Genomic DNA, 19725 nt, shown 5'->3' on the forward strand with positions numbered 1-19725 from the left:
TCAAAAATAATGTTCAACACTATTATTGCACATTTATTGCAATTTATTATGTGACTAATTATTACTCCTGAACTTATTTAGGCTTACCATAACAAAATGTTTGAATACTTATTGACTCAAGTCATTTCAGCTTTTCATTTGTAATTAATTTGTAAACGTTTCTAAAAAACATACTTCCACCTTCACATTATGGTGTCTGTAGGCCAGTGACACAAAATCTCTACTTTTATTCATTTTAATTGCAGGCTGTGTGTTACAAAATCAGTGTGTGAATACTATGTGAGTATGTAGATTGCCCTTATAGTATTAATCACAAATCAAGATAAATCTACATATAACCTAGACTCCAGGGTGGTAAATCCTGCCTTATTTCGATGGCACGTGTCCAACGTAAGCTTTAGTGAAAATGATTGTACTGGATGTAAAACAAAACATTCCACAAGTCTGTGAAGTCTCCTATCAGACAGACATACTGTATTTGAAGACTGGGAGAATACTGCCCTCCAGTGGTTAACTTGAGAATGGCAGTCTACTATTGTCGTAAAAAAGTGATACTGCTGCAGTTTACGGAAAATATGGCGACATGATCGGGCTGATTTTGTTGCTGACCAGACCACAACAATTAATTCAGCAAATTAAAAATATATTCGTTTAAACAGCTTACACATTTCCGTTTTAAGGTACCTGTTGTTTTCGTGCAGTCCCAGTCATCTTTAATGGCAGGCGTCATGGAATCAGGTAATATAGCTAACCAACTCGCTATCTAACGTTAGCTAACTAGCTCGTTAGACAAAGTAGGCTACAAACAACTATAAAGTGGCTAGCGGACTGGATGTTTTGTCGCTGCTAATGTCCACATAATGCAAGCTAAATGTGATATATTGGTGTAGCTCGAGCTAACGTTGTAGCAGCGGTCTAAGGCACTGCATCTCAGTCTTAGAGGCGTCACTACAGACCCTGGTTCGATTCCAGGCTGTATCACAACCGGCTGTGATTGGGAGTCCCATAGGGTGGCGCGCAATTGGCCCAGCGTCGTTTGGGTTTGGCCGGGGTAGGCCGTCATTGTAATTAATAATTTGTTCTTTACTGACTTGCCTATTTAAATAAAGCGTACAAAAAATAAAAACAAGTTTTCTCTGGGACGCGTTCATTACGACAGAACGGTGTGCAACGTTTAAGTAAACGGAAACGGTGTTGTACTGCTCGGCCAGATGAAGAACGTTGTGATTATGGTGTGCTGTACGAGTTATGCAATTTCATATAGTCGCACCTATATTTGGATAGAACTTACCTCAAAGGCTGTTGAAGAAAGGTGCACACAGTTTTGGGGAAAAATGTTGTTCGATATAAACTGTAATGCATCATATGAACTGAACACACCCATGGTTTCCTAGCCAGCTGTTTTGGCTAGCAAACTGCTTTCCCCAAAGTCAATTGTAATGTTATGTTACTCTAACTTGTTTTGTGTGTCTAATTTCACAGAGGAGCAGGCAAGGAACCGCTTTCAATCAGAGCTGGAGTTCATCCAATGCTTGGCCAATCCGAATTATCTGAACTGTGAGTGGGTTATTCAGCTAGCTAACTTATCCTCAATTTTCTGTCACTCAGTACAACCAAAGACACGTGTTACTATAACCTGCAGATATCACTGACCACTTCAATAATGGAACACTGGTCACTTTAATAATGTTTACATACTGCTTTACTCATCTCATGTATATACTGTATTTTAGTCAGTGCCACTCCGACATTGCTCGTCCTAATATTTATATATTTCTTAATTCCATTATTTTACATTTGTGTGTATTGTTGTGAATTGTTACATACTACTGCACAGTTGGAGCATTTTGCTACACCTGCAATAACATCTGCAAGAAAAAATGTCAATGTGACCAATAACATTTGATTTGAGATATAGCTAGCATTGTTTGTGACTCATCTCTGGTCCTCTGTGTCCCTCCAGTTCTGGCTCAGAGGGGTTACCTGAGAGAAAAACCCTTTGTGAACTACCTGAAGTACCTACTGTACTGGAAGGAGCCTGAATATGCCAAATTCCTGAAGTAAGATTCACTGTTGTTTTTCCCTCTGCATCATATACATCAGTCACAGTAGTATAACAATGTGTATAATGTATGTACAACAGTGCCTTCAGTAAGTATTCACACCCCTTTACTTTTTCCACATGTTGTTACAAAGTGGGATTGAAATGTATTTAATTGTCATTTTTTGGTAAATGAGCTACACAAAATACTCTGTCAAAGTGGAAGAACAGGTCAGGGTTCCATAGCCGCAGGCAGAACAGTTGAAACTGGAGCAGCAGCAGGGCCAGGTGGACTGGACAGCAAGGAGTCATCAGGCCAGGTAGTCCTGAGGCATGGTCCTAGGGCTCAGGGCCTCTGAGAGAGAGAATTGTAGAGGGCATTCTTAAATTCACACAGGACACCGGATAAGACAGGAGAAATACTCCAGATATAACAGACTGACCCTAGCCCCCCGACACAAACTACTGCAGCATAAATACTGGAGGCTGAGACAGGAGGGGTCGGGAGACACTGTGGCCCCGTCCGACGATACCCCCGAACAGGGCCAAACGGGCAGGATATATCCCCACCCACTTTGCCAAGCACAGCCCCCACACCACTAGAGGGATATCTTCGTCCACCGACTTACCATCCTGAGACAAAGCCGAGTATAGCCCACAAAGATCTCTGCCACGGCACAACCCAAGGGGGCGTCAACCCGGACAGGAAGATCACGTCAGTGACTCAACCCACTCAAGTGACGCACCCATCCCAGGGACAGCATGGAAGAGCACCAGGAATCCAGTGACTCAGCCCCTGTAATAGGGTTAGAGGCAGAGAATCCCAGTGGAGAGAGGGGAGCTGGCCAGACAGAGACGACAAGGGTGGTTCGTTGCTCCAGTGCCTTTCCGTTCACCTTCACACTCCTGGGCCAGACTAGACTCAATCATAGGACTTACTGAAGAGATGAGTCTTCAATAAAGACTTAATGTTTGAGATCGAGTCTGCGTCTCACATGGATAGGCAGACCATTCCATAAAAATTGAGCCCTATATGAGAACGCCCTGCCTCCAGCTGTTTGCTCTGTTAACTCTGATGAACTTATCATCTGCAGCAGAGGTAACTCTGGGTCTTCCTTTCTTGTGGCTGTCCACATGAGAGCCAGTTTCATCATAGCACTTGATGGTTTTTGCGACTGCAGTTGAAGAAACTTTTAAAATTCTTGAAACGTTTCACAATGACTGACCTTCATGTCTTAAAGTAATGATGTGCTGTCGTTTCTCTTTGCTTATTTGAGCTCTTCTTGCCATAATATATCTTCTGTATACTAACCATACCTTGTCACAACACAACTAATTGACTCAAACTCATTAAGAAGGAAAGGAATTCCACAAATTAACTTAACAAGGCACAATGGTTAATTGAAATGCATTCCAGGTGAATACCTCATTAAGCTGGTTGAGAGAATGCCAAGAGTGTGCAAAGCTGTCATCAAGGCAAGGGGTAGCTACTTTGAAAAATCTCAAATATATTTTGATATATTGAACACTTTTTTTGGTTACTACATGATTCCATATGTGTTCATAATTTTGATGTCTTCACTATTATTCTACAATGTAGAAAATAGTACAAATAAAGAAAAACCCTTGAATGAGTAGGTGTGTCCAAACTTTTGACTGGTACTCTATATGAAAAATAAAAAAAACATCTCTTGATTAGCTAAGTATTCAATATCCTGAGTGTTACATGTTATAATCACCTTTGGCAGTGATTACAGCAGTGAGTCTGGGTAAATCTCTTAAGAGCTTTGCATACTTGGATTGTATAATATTTGTACATTACTCTTAGTTCTTCAAGCTCTGTGAAGTTGCTTGTTGGTCATTGCTAGACAGCCATTTTCAAGTCTTGCAATGGATCTTCAAGCCAATTTAAGTCAAAACTGTAACTAGGCAACTCAGGAACATTCAATGTCATCTTTGTAAGCAACTCCAGTGTATATTTGGCTGTGTTTTATGTTATTGTTCTGCTGAAAGGTGAATTTGTGTCCCAGTTTCTGTTGGACTGAACCAGATTTTCATCCAGGATTTTGCCTGTGCTGAACTCTATTCCAATGCAGAGTTCAGCACAGGATGCATGTTTTGGCAAATGTATATTCTGTACAGACTACTTTTCACTCTGTCAATTAGGTTAGTATTGTAGAGAAACTGCTGAACGAAAATATTAATTCAACGATTTTACTGAGTTACAGTTCATATAAGGAAATCAGTCAATTTAAATAAATTAATGTAGCCATTGGTGGGCCTGGGAGGCCCACCTACTGGGGAGACGGGCCCAGCCAATCAGACATTTGTTTTTCCCCACAAAAGGGCATTATTATAGACATAAATACTCCTCAGTTTCATCAGCTGTCCTGGTGGCTGGTCTCAGATGATCCCGCAGGTTAAGAAGCCGGATGTGGAGGTCCAGGGCTGTCGTGGTTACAAGTGGTCTGCGGTTGTGAGGCCAGCTGGAAGTACTGCCAAATTCTCTAAAATGATGTTGGAGGCAGCTTATGGTAGAGAAATGTACTTTAAATTCTCTGGCAACAGCTCTGGTGGACATTTCTGGAGTCAGTATGCCAATTGCACGCTCCCTCAACTTGAAATATCTGTGGCATTGTGTTGTTTGACAAAACTGCACATTTTGGTGGCCTTTTATTGTCCCCAGCACAAGATGCACCTGTGGAATGATCATGCTGTTTTTATCAGCTTGATATGCCACACCTGTCAGGTGTATGGATTATCTTGGCAAAGGAGAAATGCTCACCAACTGGGATGGTAACAAATTTGTGCACAAAATTTGAGAGAAGCTTTTTGTGAGTATGGAAATGTTCTGGGGTCTTTAATTTCAGCTCATGAAACATGGCCCAACACTTAACATGTTGGCGTTTTTATATTTTTGTTCAGTATACAATGTTGTTGATCCATCCAGTTTTCTACAATCACAGCCATTAAACTCTTTAACTTTTTTAAAGTTACCATTGGCCTCATGGTGAAATCCCTGAGCGGTTTCCTTTCTTTAGCAACTGAGTTAGAAAGAACGCCTGTATCTGTTTACAGTTGAAGTCGGACGTTTAAATACACCTAGGCCAAATACATTTAAACTTGGTTTTTCACAATTACTGACATTTAATCAGAGTAAAAATTCCCTGTCTTAGGTCAGTTAGGATCACCACTTTATTTTAAGAATGTGAAATGTCAGATTAATAGAAGTGATTTTATTTCAGCTTTTATTTCTTTCATCACATTCCCAGTGGGTCAGAAGTTGGCATACACTCAATTAGTATTTGGTAGAATTGCCTTTAAATTGTTTAACTTGGGTCAAAGGTTTCAGGTAGCCTTCCACAAGCTTCCCACAATAAGTTGGGTGAATTTTGTCCCATTCCTCCTGACAGAGCTGGTGTAACTGAGTCAGGTTTGTAGGCCTCCTTGCTCACACATGCTTTTTCAGTTCTGCCCAGAAATGTTCTATAGGATTGAGGTCAGGGCTTTGTAATGGCCACTCCAATAACTTGACTTTGTTGTCCTTAAGCCATTTTACCACAACTTTGGAAGTATGCTTGGGGTCATTGTCCATTTGGAAGACCCATTTGCAACCAAGCTTTGACTTCCTGACTGATGTCTTGAGATGTTGCTTCAATATATCCACGATCTTCCTCCCTCATGATGCCATCTATTTTGTGAAGTGCACCAGTCCCTCCTGCAGCAAAGCACCCCCACAACATGATGATGCCACCCCCACAACATGATGCCACCCCCGTGCTTCATGGTTGGGATGGTGTTCTTTGGCTTGCAAGCCTTACCCTTTTTCATTCAAACATAACAATGGTCATTATGGCCAAACTGTTCTATTTTTGTTTCATCAGACCACAGGACATTTCTCCAAAAAGTACCATCTTTGTCCCCATGTGCAGCTGCAAACCGTAGTCTGGATTTTTTATGGCGATTTTGGAGTAGTGACTTCTTCCTTGCTGAGCGGCCTTTCAGGTTATGTCGATATAGGACTTGTTTTACTGTGGATATAGGTACCTATTTCCTCCAGCATCTTCACAAGGTCCTTTGCTGCTGTTCTGGGATTGATTTGCACTTTTTGCACCAAAGTACGTTCATCTCTAGGAGACAGAACGCGTCAACTTCCTGAGTGGTATGACGGCTGCGTGGTCCCATGGTGTTTATACTTGTGTACTATTGTTTGCACAGATGAACGTGGTACCTTCATGCGTTTGGAAATTGCTCTCAAGGATGAACCAGACTTGTGGAGGTCTACAAATGTTTTATCTGAGATCTTTGCTGATTTCTTTTGATTTTCCCATGTTGTCAAGCAAAGAGGCACGGAGTTTGACGGTAGGCCCTGAAAGACATCCACAGGTACACCTCCAATTGACTCAAATGATGTCAGTTTGCCTATCAGAATTAAAACTTCACAATGCTCAAATGGATATTCAGTTTCTGCTTTTTTTATTTTTACACATCTACCAATAGGTGTCCTTTTTTTGCGAGGCATTGGATATCATCCCTGGTCTTTGGTTGAATCTGAATTAATTACTCGACTGAGGAACCTTACAAATAATTTTATGTGTGGGGTACAGAGAAGAGGTAGTCATTTAAAAATATCATATAACAATATTATTGCACACAGTGAGTCCATGTGACTTGTTAAGCACATCTGTACTTGTGATATCAAAGTTTAATACTTACTGACTCAAGACATTTCAGCTTTCATTTTTTTTATTAATTTATTTTTATGAAAAACAATTCTACTTTGACATTATGGGTTATTGTATGTAGGCCTGTGATACATTTTATCTCAATTGAATCCATTTTAAATTCAGGCTGTAACAGAATCTGGAAAAGGTTCAGCGGTGTGAATACTTTTTGAAGGCTCTGTGTGTGTCTCCCTTGTCATGCAGATACCCCCACTGCCTGCACATGCTGGAGCTGCTTCAGTACGAGCACTTCAGGAAGGAGCTTGTGAATGCACAATGTGCCAAGTTCATCGATGAGCAGCAATTACTGCACTGGCAGCACTATTCCCGGAAACGCACCCGTCTGCAGCAGGCTCTGGCAGAGCAACAACAGCAGCAACAGCTGCCTCATGGCAATGCTACTGCTAAATGAGAGAGAGAGAGAGAGAATCTGTGGCATAAAAAAACAGGATGATTGAACTTGAATGGACATGGACTCAAATGTCAATTCAGCCTCCTGGAAATGTGTGTGATATGGATCATGGCGATGTCTCTCTTTGCTCTTATTTATGTTTCTGACTTTGTATAATAAAAATAACTTTTGGTTAAAATGCTGTTTCTTTGTGTCGTTTGACCTCAATAGAACAGTGGTGGAAATGGGCAACATTGTTTACTCCTAATTTCTCAGGGAGAGTGAGGCAGCAGTTTTGGTTAGTATTAGAAAACTATGATAGATTCTTAAGGTCAGTAATGGATATTATGCAACCGAGAGCTAAAATAACAATATAAGCAGTGAAAAACACTTATGGAGAAATATAATACACATTCAAATATGGGACTGTTGTAAAAGTGTGTATGTAAAACAAATTGTCACCCTGATTCAGGCCTCTACATCATGAAAGTAAGCATTACAGCGTGATAAAAGTGTTATGGCAATGTACACACTTTAGCGTCTACTGCATTCACGGTAAATAGTGCTTATGTCGGCTCAATCGGAATTTACCTTAACATTTCTATCGCAGAATCTTTAACACTTCAATTTTACAGATGGATTAGAGCTTTCAATCTTTTTATGACTAGATGCTTCTTGTATTAATCTATTTCCAATATGGGTAAAGACCGTGAACAACCTCTCAAACAATTCTGTACAATTAATATTATTACATTTAGTAAACACAACGTGGATTATTTCTGAATTATGATGCATTTGGAATGTATAACTGTAATTGGATACTTTTTTTTATCTATTTCGTATTCCCTTACCAAGATGGCGCAAAATATAACCAACGTTTTGAGTTGTCACAAACTCGGAAGATTACTGAACAAAAACTGTTGTGATAAGAGCACAGCACGGATTATTGCGAAGTTGAAAAAATCAAATTTCTCATTGTCCTGTAATTTGCTCCAAAATACTGTAACGACCCTGGGCATGCTTTTGCTGCACAGTTGATAGCGGGCCGGACCTCGGGCTCGCTCCCTGCCTGTTTCATTACACTGGTGTCAGAAGTGATCGGACCTTGCATCCACGACAGTGCGTGTGCTTGGCCGCTTGGCCGGTGAGCGCGTTCCTGTAAAACGTGGAGTCGCAAACTAGCGCTGAAAGGAGGGAGTAGTGGGTTTATAAAGTGCGGAAATCGAACCTGCCGCACGAGCATGCTTTTGTTGCACAGTCGATAGAGCGCCGGACCTCGGGCTCGAAGGTCGAGGGTTCGAGACCTGCTTCCTGCCTGTTTCATTACAATACATTTGTGGATGGTTGTTTATTAACACGCGGTAAATGTTCAACTCAAAGAATTGTGGTTGTGTGTTTTGCGTCTGTCACGCTTCTGGTTTATGACGTATCCCCCAAAATTACTACTCTTTGTCACGTGATGTTGTTTCGATAATGGTAGGAGTTCAATTGTATACTCTTCGCCTCCTGTCTCCTCGCCTTCTTCTCAAAACCCATTGGAGGAGAAAGCCAGAGGTCCCGCCCCTCTGACCTTCTCCTCCAGTGGGATTTGAGAAGGCGAGGAGGAACAATTGAGACTCTCCCAATGTCAATTTTTTGTCTGAAGATCAATGTTCACTTCACTCTGTGCGGAAGTAGACTGTAGGCTGCTGTACCGCTGAAGGATTGTGAGGTTAAGTGTTTTGACTTTTCCTTCTTGTCTTCTGTTGAAATTACTTTTCTTCTTCTATTGTTTTAACCCTGCTCAATGCACAGCAGTTTTTTGCTTTACACGTAAGTAAACTTTGAAACATCCTCAGTCCCCTCCCACCAAACCCCCACAGCTCAAACACACACTGTAATGTTTAGATTATGTGCATTCTCTCTCTTGAGCTCAGATGTATCTGTTTGGCATCATATACAATGTTACCCAGTTGGACAGTGTGTGTGACAGACAGTGGGTATTGTTTGTCTGTTGTGTAGGTATGTCAGCGACAGAGTCATTTGTCTATTTGGTGTCAGTGTTGTCTCACAGTGCTGGTCTGTTTTCTTTAGAGTTATTAGTCAGTTCTCTAGCTGTATTTTTATAAACACCCTCCTGAATAAGTCCTTGGTGTAATTGTATTCCAGGTCTGTCTGGCATGTCCTCGGACAGGACCGTGAGGATGCAGCAGCTGCGAGTTGCGGTGGTGGGCGCGGGAGCTGCAGGTCTGTGTGCCGCACGTCACATCTTGTCCCGCCCAGACAACTTCGCCCCACCTGTCGTCTACGAGCTCACGGAACACGTGGGCGGCACATGGTTCTACGAGGAACGCACCGGTAGCTATGACAACGGGCTGCCCATTCACAGCAGCATGTACAGAGACCTCCGGTACAGTAACACTAACTCCACCCTCTCTTTCTCTCCATGTCTCTCTCTGTCTCTCTCTCTCTGACATGAACCAGGTCTTATTTTGTTTGTCTCATATTTTACACCCCCTTAACTCTATGCAGGACCAACCTGCCCAAGGAGGTCATGATGTTCCCTGACTTCCCCTTTGACCCCCAGCTGCCCTCCTTCCTGCCACACCAGGAAGTGCAGAAGTATCTTGAGAGATACTGCCAGAGCCACTGCATCACACCACATATTAGGGTAGGTACCGTCACTCACACACATGGTCCTCTGTCAGGGGTAGAGAAGGAAGGTACACACTCATCGATTTCAGGTTATAACAGGAACATGTTAATTTCGTTTAACAGGACAAGAGTCTAAAGCCTCTCACCCCATCTCTCCCCCATTCTTTGTTAGTTCAGCGCTGTGGTGGATGAAGTGAGCCCTGTGGTGACAGAGGGTAAAGGACCAATGACGACGTGGGAGGTGACCTCACGTGACAAGTCTGGATCACAGAACACTGAAACTTTTGATTCCGTGTTCATCTGCAGTGGGTAAGAGATGTGCATGTGCTTTAGATATTTACAATGTCTTTTACACCCTAACCCTTAACTCTTGACCCCTGTCTCCTTTCCCTGTAGGCACTACTCTGACCCCCACATCCCATCCATCCCTGGGCTAGAGCGATTTAAAGGTGTACACCACAGTCATCAATCCCTATCCCTCTCTTTCTCTACCAATATCTCATGCCCAGAATTTTCCTGACCATGCAACCTGAACTGGAAAATGTCTGGGCCAGGTTAGGTGTTCAGGAAAAACTCATGGCTTTTATCTCATCTCTTTATCTCCCTCTTTCTCTGAATCTGTATCTCATCCCATCCCCCCGTATCTCTCTAGGCAAAGTGATCCACAGTCACTCATACCGCCACCCAGAGCCCTTCTCAGGTCAGTCAGTGGTAGTGCTGGGCGCTGGGGCCTCAGGACTTGACATCTCACTAGAACTGGGTCGATCCAACGCCCAGGTGACTCTGAGCCACGGTAAGCCCACCCTGCCCTTTCCTCTGCCCTATGGAGTCCACCAGGCCACCCCTGTGGAGGAGATCCAGGAGGATGGGTCTCTGCGGTTCCAGGATGGGTCCATTACCCAGGCCCAGGTCCTGCTGCTCTGCACGGGCTACAACTTCAGCTACCCTTTCCTGGAGCCAGCCCGATTGGGCCTGGAGGTTCAGGAGCACCTGGTAACCCCGCTCTACAGGTCCCTGATGCCCCCAGCATTCCCCTCACTCTTCATCATAGGCATCTGTAAAATAATCTGCCCCTTCCCCCACTTCCACTGCCAGGTGAGGTTGATGGTGATGTTGATTATCTTATTTTTGTGGAACAAAATGTCTGTCTACCCCATCCCTCCCTCACTATATCTTGTTCATTCTCTCTCTTATTGCTTTTTTGTTATTTCTCTCTCTCTATCAATTTCTCTCGCTCTTCCCCTCTTTCTCTCAGGTCCAGTTTGCCCTGGCAGTGCTGGAGGGCTCCGTGGCCCTGCCATCGCAGGCTGAGATGGAAGAGGAGGCCCAGGGAGAGATGGCGAGGAAGGTGGAGAGGGGGGTGCAGCTCAGACATATGCTGAAGATGGACAAGGAACAGTGGGGTTATGCCCAGACCTTAGCTCAGACTGGGAGGTTTGCCCCTCTACCCCCAGTCACACAGAGCCTGTATGAGGAGGTATGGAGGCAGAGACAGGTTCACCCACAGAACTACCGGCAGGTGAACTATCGACTCGTCAGTGACACACAGTGGGAGGAACAGGAACTGCATGCTGGTGAATGAGGAGGAGAGGAAAGTAGAGGTTAGGAATAGGATAGGAGGAGAGGAAATGACTGAGCATCCTTGGATAAATGGACAGAATGATGTAGGCCTTTCACTGAAATGTTACTTTTACATAATTTATTATAATGTATGCAATTTCACCCACAATCCTTTAGATAATGTTAGTAGCCTAGCCTATAACAAATGCACCTCACCAGCTTTTCTTTCACTTATTGTAAACAGAAAACATGTCATATCTCTGTCAGATTTTTCAATATTTAATTATTTGTAGGATATTTTATATCAATACATTTTGAAAATGTCATTAAGGAGTGTATTTCCAATGCCAAAATTGCCAAGCTCCAAGGAAATAAAAAAATGCCATGGAAATATTAGAAAACCAATTTGTCCACTTTTTTTAATATGACTATTTTAGTTTATTTAGGATTTCCCTATTATAATTCGAATGACATGAATGTAACATTAGCCATCTGGCCTGCATGTCAGGCTATTTTAAAAGACATTGAGATATGTATGTGTTTCAGTTTTTCTCCAAATGCTGTAATATATAGTGGGTGACTTTCTCTCCCGGGTTTTCCCATCTGGTTTGAGTAGTCATATCCCATAATGTTGAAATTCGACACTAATTAAGAGTACATTCTTAACCTTTATAACCCTCCTTTACAATTGTTTCTAGTTCGAAATGTAGAACCAGAGCCAGACCACACCCGATTGTTTTAATCTTAAATAGATATCGCATGTATTTTCAACACTTCCAGGAATCCGAAGCATCGCTATTTAAAAGGGATAGGCTCGGAGGGATGTAGTGGCACATTGGATGTAGGAAAAGCGGGCGTATCTTTCCCGGCTGCAGAAGGTAGAGGTTAAACAAAAACTGTGGGAACGGGTCAGAGGAAAGAGGGGGGCGGGAGGAATGGGGAAAGGGCACAGTAGAAAGGCAGGCAGGGTGTTTTCTTAACTTAAAGGAAGAGTTAAATCAGAAGTCAATAACTTATTGTGAGTTATTAAAACGATTGCCCACACCGCCGAGAACTGGGAAACCGAAAGTTATCTAATTATATAAGACATAAACAAGAGAAGGAGACCTCGATGTCGGGAGTAGGACACGGTCTGGAATAGGTAAGTCAAAGTATCCGCTTGCCACCAGCCCCCCTCAATATTAAAATTATAAACAACAAATCTTTAATGGTGTGTGTGGCATACATGTGCGTTATATCGAAGGAGAAGAGATACTTTGTATTCAACGTGTCGTACGCGCGTTCCAGGCAGCACGTTCATGGCAAGAAATCTGAGCGCACTCGTTCTACAGTCAGAGTGAGTCTGAAAAGTAACCTTTTAAAACAGATTGGGAATTTTCCGGTGTAGGCTAGTGCATGCGTACTTCCGAGTTTAGATAATGGGAAAGAATTTTTTTTAAATCACTATTACGAAATAGACTAGTCTCGCCTACAGTTCAGTCAGTGTTTTTCGAACTTCTCTAAGGAATGCTTTGTGTTTTCCCCCTGAGTAGGCTATCCTGGTATCCTATTGTTGATACATTCTGCTTTATCCTGTAGCAAGATTGTGCACATTGTATAATGATCTTGGCAGCTTATTTTTGATGCTATATATATATATATATATTGTTGTTGTTGTTTATACAGTGGGGCAAAAAAAGTATTTAGTCAGCCACCAATTGTGCAAATTCTCCCACTTAAAAAGATGAGAGAGGCCTGTAATTTTCATCATAGGTACACTTCTACTATGACAGACAAAATGAGGGCAACAGCCCCAAAACACCACTGCTCTAGAGGAGATCTGCATGGAGGAATGGGCCAAAATACCAGCAACAGTGTGTGAAAACCTTGTGAAGACTTACAGAAAACGTTTGACCTCTGTCATTGCCAACAAAGGGTATATAACAAAGTATTGAGATAAACTTTTGTTATTGACCAAATACTTATTTACCACCATAATTTGCAAATAAATTCATTAAAAATCCTACAATGTGATTTTTTGGATTTTTTTTCTCATTTTGTCAATCATAGTTGAAGTGTACCTATGATGAAAATTACAGGCCTCTCTCATCTTTTTAAGTGGGAGAACTTGCACAATTGGTGGCTGACTAAATACTTTTTTGCCCCACTGTATATATCAGAGACCACCCACCTGAGTCACTTTATGCCAAATTAAAATTAATCAAATCCTCTTCCTTGACCTCCCTTTCTCGGCCTTCTGCCCACAACAACAGGGTGAAGGATGGAGGGAGATACAGAGACAGCAGAGGAGAAGGAGGGTGATGACACAGAGCTGTCTGGTGAGGAAGGGGTAGGGCAACTTCACCAGAGCGGAGGGTCCTCGGATGAAGACCAGGACCTACCCATCATGCAGTGGGAGGACCTGAGCCTGCGTATCGCCGAGCTAGAGAAACAGGAGGAGGAGAGGAGGGAGAGGGCAAAGGTCAGAGGGCATAAAGAGAGGAAGTAGACGTTTTTGTGCTCTGCCCTTAACGACAGATCTGAGATTAGCTTATCTGCCCCAAATCAAGACCTTAACAATTAGCGGGAACAGCACAACGTTGACCTTAGATCAGAATCTAGGGGTAACTTCATCCTACTTCTCTCTTTGCCTTACACATGTGACTGTCGTCTACTGGTATTAGGCTGAAAGCTGGAGCCCAAGATCACAGTAATAACCTCTGTTAATAAGATGATTGGAATAACACCCTGAGAACCCCTGGCATTAAAACTGAACTTGTCTGTTTGAAAAAGACTGCAGAGATGGGTTTAATGACACCCATACACTCTTAAATACCCCACCACCACACGTCTCCACCCCTTCCCTCCTCCCATGTAATCTCTCCATCCCTGATCCCTCCCTCTATTCCTCTCTTTCAGAGTATGAGTGGGTCGGAACAGAGGAGTGTGTCAGGGGGCTGGGCGGAGGAGAGGCAGGGTGGGCTTCGGAGGAGAGAGGAATGGGAGGAGGAGGACTATGGAAGGTGTCGAGTTACTGTTTTCTCATCTAGGTAACAAATGTCAAAAATCTCATTATCAACTTCATTCTGTATTCTCTGAAACCATCTAATTTCTGTTATTTCTGTTCATGCAATTGTTGCCTTTTCCTTTTCTTATTACAGATTCCACAATCACAGAAATCTACAGTTATGCTACACCAACAACAGTGAGAGCGAGGATGATGATACGGAGGAAGGGGCTGGCAAAGAGGTGAGCGATTCCCTCCTGTATTATAGTCTAGCTCAAGACTGGGACAAAAACCTACACACATTGCGGCACTCTAGGACGAGGTGTGAAGAACTCTGTTCTACAGTGATGTATCATTCATTCATCCATCAGGGTTGGGGTCAATTACATTTAAATTCCAGTCAATTCAGGAAGTACACTGAAATTCCAATTCCAACTCTCTTCAATGCTTTTCAATTATGAAAATTTGGAATTTAAATTTGGTTTACTTTCTGAACTGACTGGAATTTAAATGGAATTGACCCCAACCCTGGCATCCATACTCATGCCATTTTGTGTTTCCTGTTAACTGTCAGGGTTCTAAAGAGGCAGGTAGCCATGGTTACCATCCCTCTGGCCTGAAGCTGGAGGTGAGGGCCGCTCTGAGTGCGCTTAAAAACAAGCTGCTCGCTGAACAGAAAGAGAAGGAGGTAAGAAGGATGGAGAAGGGAGACTGTACGTGTGGACTGTGGAGATAGAGGAAAACACTGAGCATTGTCTGAGAGGTGAAGATTGGTATGTGTGAATAATTCCTGTGTGTGTGTCTCAGCACCTCGCCTGTGTGATCACTAAGAGGAAGCATCTGGAATGCTGTGACCTGCAGATCTGCTCAATACAACAGCTCAGTTCCCTCAGGACCTCACTCAACCATGACGTACACGGTCAGTAGGCGGTCACTACATGGAAATCTTGGTCATTACATGGGAAAAAGTGGTTATTACATGGTAATAACTTGTTAGTGAGTGCACTGGCATGTGAGTGCTTGCCGTACAGTTTGTGCATTTTTGGCTCTATGTATTTGTGCCTTGTTGTTGTGCTTTGCATGTGACAATAGTAGTAACACTAGTAATATTCTATTATATTCTTGTAGACCTGAGCTCTGAGTTGGTGAGTCACCTGTTGATAAGGGACCAGCTGAGGACCAAACAGGATGCCATGCTCCTGGATGTACAGGATCTGACATAATGTTGACCCACAGGTGCACAGGATGTGACATCACCACTGCCATGGACAGGGTACCAGGACAGGAAGTCATTGTGACCAATAGTGGATAAAGTGATTTTGGCCCAGATATGCCACAATGAGACTGTCAGAAGTATTGCCATAATAGCCTACTCAACATGATTTTTCGTAAAGGAGAAATGTTGATTATGAGCAAACTGATGAGCAACATCTTGGACCGGTGTCATAACTTTCTCTTCATCATCCCCACCTGATCTTGACCAGCGTAATATTCATCATCATTAGTGGAGAGAGTACTGTATTAGGACCTGTTTTGACTTACGCATGCACTTAACCAAAAATATTTAATATCAGAAAGGGTTTTAAGCCATTTGTGATGTTGTTTGAAACATCTCTAGTAATATCTGACTCATAGTCTTTTGCCTGTGGTAAGAAAGTCCTATTTATCTTGGGGGTGTCAGATGGAGAACCTTCACAGCCATATTGTAACCCAACATTCAATGAGTTATATCATTTACATATATGAGGGATACCGCTTTGCATAAGTTTTATTGTGTAAGCATTGCAATATCCTTGATTTACTAATTTAAGGGAATTGTCCACTTATAGCTTGTATAAAACAAGCTAAGGAGTTACATATTCAGGCTAAAGCGAACTGTCCTGTAACAATTTGGTAGAGAAGTTTCTTTGTTGCTAATTATCCTCTATTATGTATAATATAAGCCTCGTGTAGTTGTTGATGTAAGTGAATTGTCCGCATAGTGCCCATAAGCCTGTGGGTATTGCCATTATGTATTTTATGATATACCTGGTTTGCAGCCATAACTATAACTACCACCAGCATAGGAAACTACAAAGCTGCAATTGGTCGATTGACTCCATGCCAGCATAGCCCGAAAATATTTTGTGTTTCTCAGATTGTTCTGGCAATTCTCACATAGAAACTTCATTGGGATGAAGGATGTTTGATGTGCTTTTTACATTTGTAACACAAATCAGATTTTTTAAATGTATCATGATGGAAGTGGCAATTTTAGGCCCTTTTTAATCCTATGCATGACAACACCTTGGTGTCATTATACCCCTACAGGCTCTAAAATACGGACTGTCATTACATTCTGAAATACAATTTTACACATTAATTTATTCAAGATTAAAACTATTAATATTATCTCAAAAGTACCCTTTTTGATTTTGTTCAGTTTTAGACATTGTTCAAAACAATCTATTTTACTAGTACATCACATTTCCAGAGTGGGCTCTGTTACTTTTAAAGTTATGATTCAAAGGGAACTCCTTCTGCTGGTGATTTGCTGAATGTGCAATCCTACAGTAGGGCTGTGATTGGTTAATTACCTATAATGTATTCTTTGTATTCTGAACAATAATATAAATGTGTCTAAAAATAAGCAAAACCAAAAAGGGTACTTTTGAGACATTAATAATGAATATAATATCTTACCTGGTTTTCTGGTGCTATGAAAGATTGTCATTTGTCTGCCATTTTAAAATATACCAGCCTGTTTCTTCCCTCTTGTATTTGTCCTGCTATCACAGTTCATTGTTTCATCATACTACAAATACACACGATTATTGGAAGTACCACATATAATAATTGCTAGTTAAGACACAAGAGGTAATAAGGCCAGGATATTTTCCTGACCATGTGACCTCACCAGGGACAAACACCCGGTTCAGGTTACTGGCCCAGAGTCTTTCCTCTTCAAGTCACATGATCAGGAAAAACTCCTGGCCTTATTACCTCTTGTGTCTTAACTAGCAATTATTATATGTGGTACTTCCAATAATCGTGTATTTGTAGTATGATGAAACAATGAACTGTGATAGCAGATTCAAGACCATGGGAAAAGGGTGAATGCAATGAAGTAACATTGAACTTTTTAATCTCTGAAGTATTATTCATTCTTAACTTTTTTTAAACGTATAATTTTGCATTCAATAAACCTTGTAAGGTTATTCAATGTTGTGTGCTGTCACTGTGTTTGTCTTTGCTGCTGCTAGCACACCATACAATATTTCCAATATTTGTTCAAATCTATAGTTTAAGTGCTTGCGTGCGAGTGAGTAAACGTGTGTGTACCAGTGGGACCTTCAGTTGACTAGCTCAGCACTAATGATTGAGAGGACAACAACAGAGGAATAGGGAGGGAGAGATGAGGATGAAGAAAAACTGAGGTAGGAGGATAGTTGCGCAACAGAGTCAGGGATGCCTGACCTGCACCAGATGAGAGATAGAGAGAGCAGGAGGAGGAGAGGAGTAAAATAATAATGTGAAAGGTGAGAGAAAGTTACTGTTACTGTATGCTAACTGTTTTACTGATGAGTTCATTGGCTACGAGGACAAAGGCAAGAGGGAAGAAACAGGCTGGTATATTTTAAAGTGACAAAGGACAATCTTTCAAAACACCAGAAAACCAGGTAAGATATTATATTTGTACACATTAAATACGCAAAAATATCAATACCACCACAAACATACAGAGAACGATGAATGAGGATTTTTCTTACTGCTGTAAGATTTACAATGATGTAAATACCCAATTTACACACATTTTGGATTTGACAAAAGGGTTCATGAAAAATGTCAATAAACATAAATCGAAGTGTTGATAAATCAATGTTGTAGTAACATTCCAGTAGTAGAGCCTGCAGCTGCCTGTTTGTATTGGGTTTCCGTTCTGCATATCTGTCTGAATGGATATCAATTATTTACAGTGCCAGCGAAGGTCATAGGAGTAAGACCCTGTGTCGATCGGGACCAAGACACTTTTACCTGCACCCTCCCCAGCACCAAGATGCTACGTCTTCCTTTAACTGTTCAGATCCAGTTGTTATTAGAAATATATAAATAAGATGGCTTCTGGAATAACTAACCAAGGCCAGGAGAGAGTTCTGAGGGAGCTAAACATTGATCACATAAACAACATTTTCCAACTAATTTAGCTTCTCAACAGGAAATGTGAATTATTATGTGGATTATAATGAATGGACATTTTTTGTAAGGGTTGATGCATTTTTCGTTAGGGCAAATCGAATTACAAACCTTTGAAGCTTTTTTAACGCTGAAATACACTGCAAGTTTGCATTTCCTGCTGCAGGAAAATTCCTGCAACAAAAGGATGATCAAATTAAGATACGGCATCTGTAGCTTATGAGGAATGACTCTACAACGAATAAGCAGGCTTAAACTACATGTGATTGTTTGAGTGAGTTTGCGTAATTCATTATGTAGGTTGAACATTATACAATTAAGTAGCAATGCAATTATATACTGACATGCAATGTTGGAGTAGAACTACAGGGAAATTGTTTAACTGTTAAAGGGTCACAATGAGGGTCTAGGGACCTACATTCATGTTCAAGGCACCATCGGGACACAATTGGCATCTAAAGATTCAGTACTTCTTCGTAAGGTTAAGAGTAAATCAGAGGTCGATACTGATTCCCAGCAAGATTAAATGGGCAGAACCAGTGTATCTGTATTAAGGTCGCCATAAGGTGAGTACAGCCAGGACTTCCAGGGGCCTGCCTGTTGCATAAATCCAGATGAGTGTTTCAGGGCAGAGCAGAGTGCAGCAGGCTGCTGAAATCAAGTGGGTCAGCCAGCTGCCTGGTCTCACTCCATAAATATAGGCTTTGTGAAACAAACTTAGAGGGACTTCACAATTAGTAGACTTTGCCTCAACCACTACCTCCGGAAGTAGCGCATGACACTCGCCTGACAGTTACCGCCCTCTAAGCAGGACAGTGTAAACAGAATTGTATTGTTGAGCCAACACTCTTACAGTACAAATTTCACATGTACATACATTTTCCTTATTGTTAAGACTTGTTTTATTGAGTTTTTACCTGAAATTGTAATAACAGCCTGTAACATTCTGAAATTGTCACCGTACCTTTAAATCTCAACTGTATTTTTTATGTTTCTTTGCTTGACTGCTTGACTAGCAGGAGTTAGCTGTGTATTGTCAGCTAATGTGTACGGAAGAGAAAAGAAACCCTTTAATTATCTGCACATGCTTGTGAATTGTGGTATTATTCAAGAGTGTAATATGGTTTGGCTGCATTATTCAACTGTGTAATAGCTATGTTTTAGAAGAAAAGTTGCTTGGATTATTAAATAGTTTTTGCTTACTGGCTAGTGGCTA

The 19725-nt window shown here is 41.7% G+C and overlaps 3 protein-coding genes across 7 annotated transcripts; all 3 read left to right on the forward strand.

The window, feature by feature from the left end:
* The first annotated feature begins 538 nt into the window (after window positions 1-538).
* med31 (mediator complex subunit 31) lies at window positions 539-7360 on the forward strand. Of its 2 annotated transcripts, NM_001160598.1 has the most exon segments (6): window positions 562-738; window positions 1483-1557; window positions 1964-2060; window positions 6382-6427; window positions 6542-6655; window positions 6970-7349. In NM_001160598.1, coding segments are annotated over 5 exon segments (300 nt in total). In that variant the 5' UTR covers window positions 562-716; the 3' UTR covers window positions 6602-6655; window positions 6970-7349.
* Window positions 7361-8045: 685 nt separating this feature from the next.
* LOC110533700 (flavin-containing monooxygenase FMO GS-OX4) lies at window positions 8046-11751 on the forward strand. Of its 3 annotated transcripts, none has more exons than XM_021618162.2 (7): window positions 8046-8517; window positions 9305-9545; window positions 9668-9806; window positions 9963-10099; window positions 10187-10239; window positions 10443-10885; window positions 11046-11751. In XM_021618162.2, exons 2-7 carry the CDS (start codon window positions 9316-9318, stop codon window positions 11370-11372), a joined length of 1329 nt encoding a protein of 442 aa, XP_021473837.1. In that variant the 5' UTR covers window positions 8046-8517; window positions 9305-9315; the 3' UTR covers window positions 11373-11751. The 3 variants fall into 3 exon arrangements, with proteins under 3 accessions (XP_021473837.1, XP_021473836.1, XP_021473835.1); XM_021618161.2 differs by lacking the exon at window positions 8046-8517 and adding an exon at window positions 8546-8867; XM_021618160.2 differs by lacking the exon at window positions 8046-8517 and adding an exon at window positions 8547-8968.
* Window positions 11752-12013: 262 nt separating this feature from the next.
* On the forward strand, window positions 12014-17538 carry LOC110533701 (schwannomin-interacting protein 1). Of its 2 annotated transcripts, XM_036990105.1 has the most exons (8): window positions 12014-12491; window positions 12638-12686; window positions 13603-13811; window positions 14249-14379; window positions 14491-14578; window positions 14911-15024; window positions 15144-15255; window positions 15465-17538. In XM_036990105.1, exons 3-8 carry the CDS (start codon window positions 13611-13613, stop codon window positions 15557-15559), a joined length of 741 nt encoding a protein of 246 aa, XP_036846000.1. In that variant the 5' UTR covers window positions 12014-12491; window positions 12638-12686; window positions 13603-13610; the 3' UTR covers window positions 15560-17538. The 2 variants fall into 2 exon arrangements, with proteins under 2 accessions (XP_036846000.1, XP_021473838.2); XM_021618163.2 differs by lacking the exon at window positions 12638-12686 and having other exon boundaries at window positions 12020-12491.
* Window positions 17539-19725: the final 2187 nt, after the last annotated feature.

Source organism: Oncorhynchus mykiss, chromosome 10 (assembly GCF_013265735.2).
Source record: "Oncorhynchus mykiss isolate Arlee chromosome 10, USDA_OmykA_1.1, whole genome shotgun sequence".
In the NCBI taxonomy this organism is placed as follows: domain Eukaryota; kingdom Metazoa; phylum Chordata; class Actinopteri; order Salmoniformes; family Salmonidae; genus Oncorhynchus; species Oncorhynchus mykiss.

Coding starts and splice junctions, on each gene's coding strand:
- med31 (XM_021617187.2), top strand. CDS start 717: ATGGCAGGCGTCATGGAATCAG. Junction 739..1,482: donor GGCAGGCGTCATGGAATCAG/GTAATATAGCTA, acceptor CTAATTTCACAG/AGGAGCAGGCAAGGAACCGC. Junction 1,558..1,963: donor CAATCCGAATTATCTGAACT/GTGAGTGGGTTA, acceptor GTGTCCCTCCAG/TTCTGGCTCAGAGGGGTTAC.
- LOC110533701 (XM_036990105.1), top strand. CDS start 13,611: ATGGAGGGAGATACAGAGACAGCAGAGGAGAAGGAGGGTGATGACACA. Junction 14,380..14,490: donor GTTACTGTTTTCTCATCTAG/GTAACAAATGTC, acceptor TTCTTATTACAG/ATTCCACAATCACAGAAATC. Junction 15,025..15,143: donor CTGAACAGAAAGAGAAGGAG/GTAAGAAGGATG, acceptor TGTGTGTCTCAG/CACCTCGCCTGTGTGATCAC.
- LOC110533700 (XM_021618162.2), top strand. CDS start 9,316: ATGTCCTCGGACAGGACCGTGAGGATGCAGCAGCTGCGAGTTGCGGTG. Junction 10,100..10,186: donor TCCGTGTTCATCTGCAGTGG/GTAAGAGATGTG, acceptor CTTTCCCTGTAG/GCACTACTCTGACCCCCACA. Junction 10,886..11,045: donor TCCCCCACTTCCACTGCCAG/GTGAGGTTGATG, acceptor TCTTTCTCTCAG/GTCCAGTTTGCCCTGGCAGT.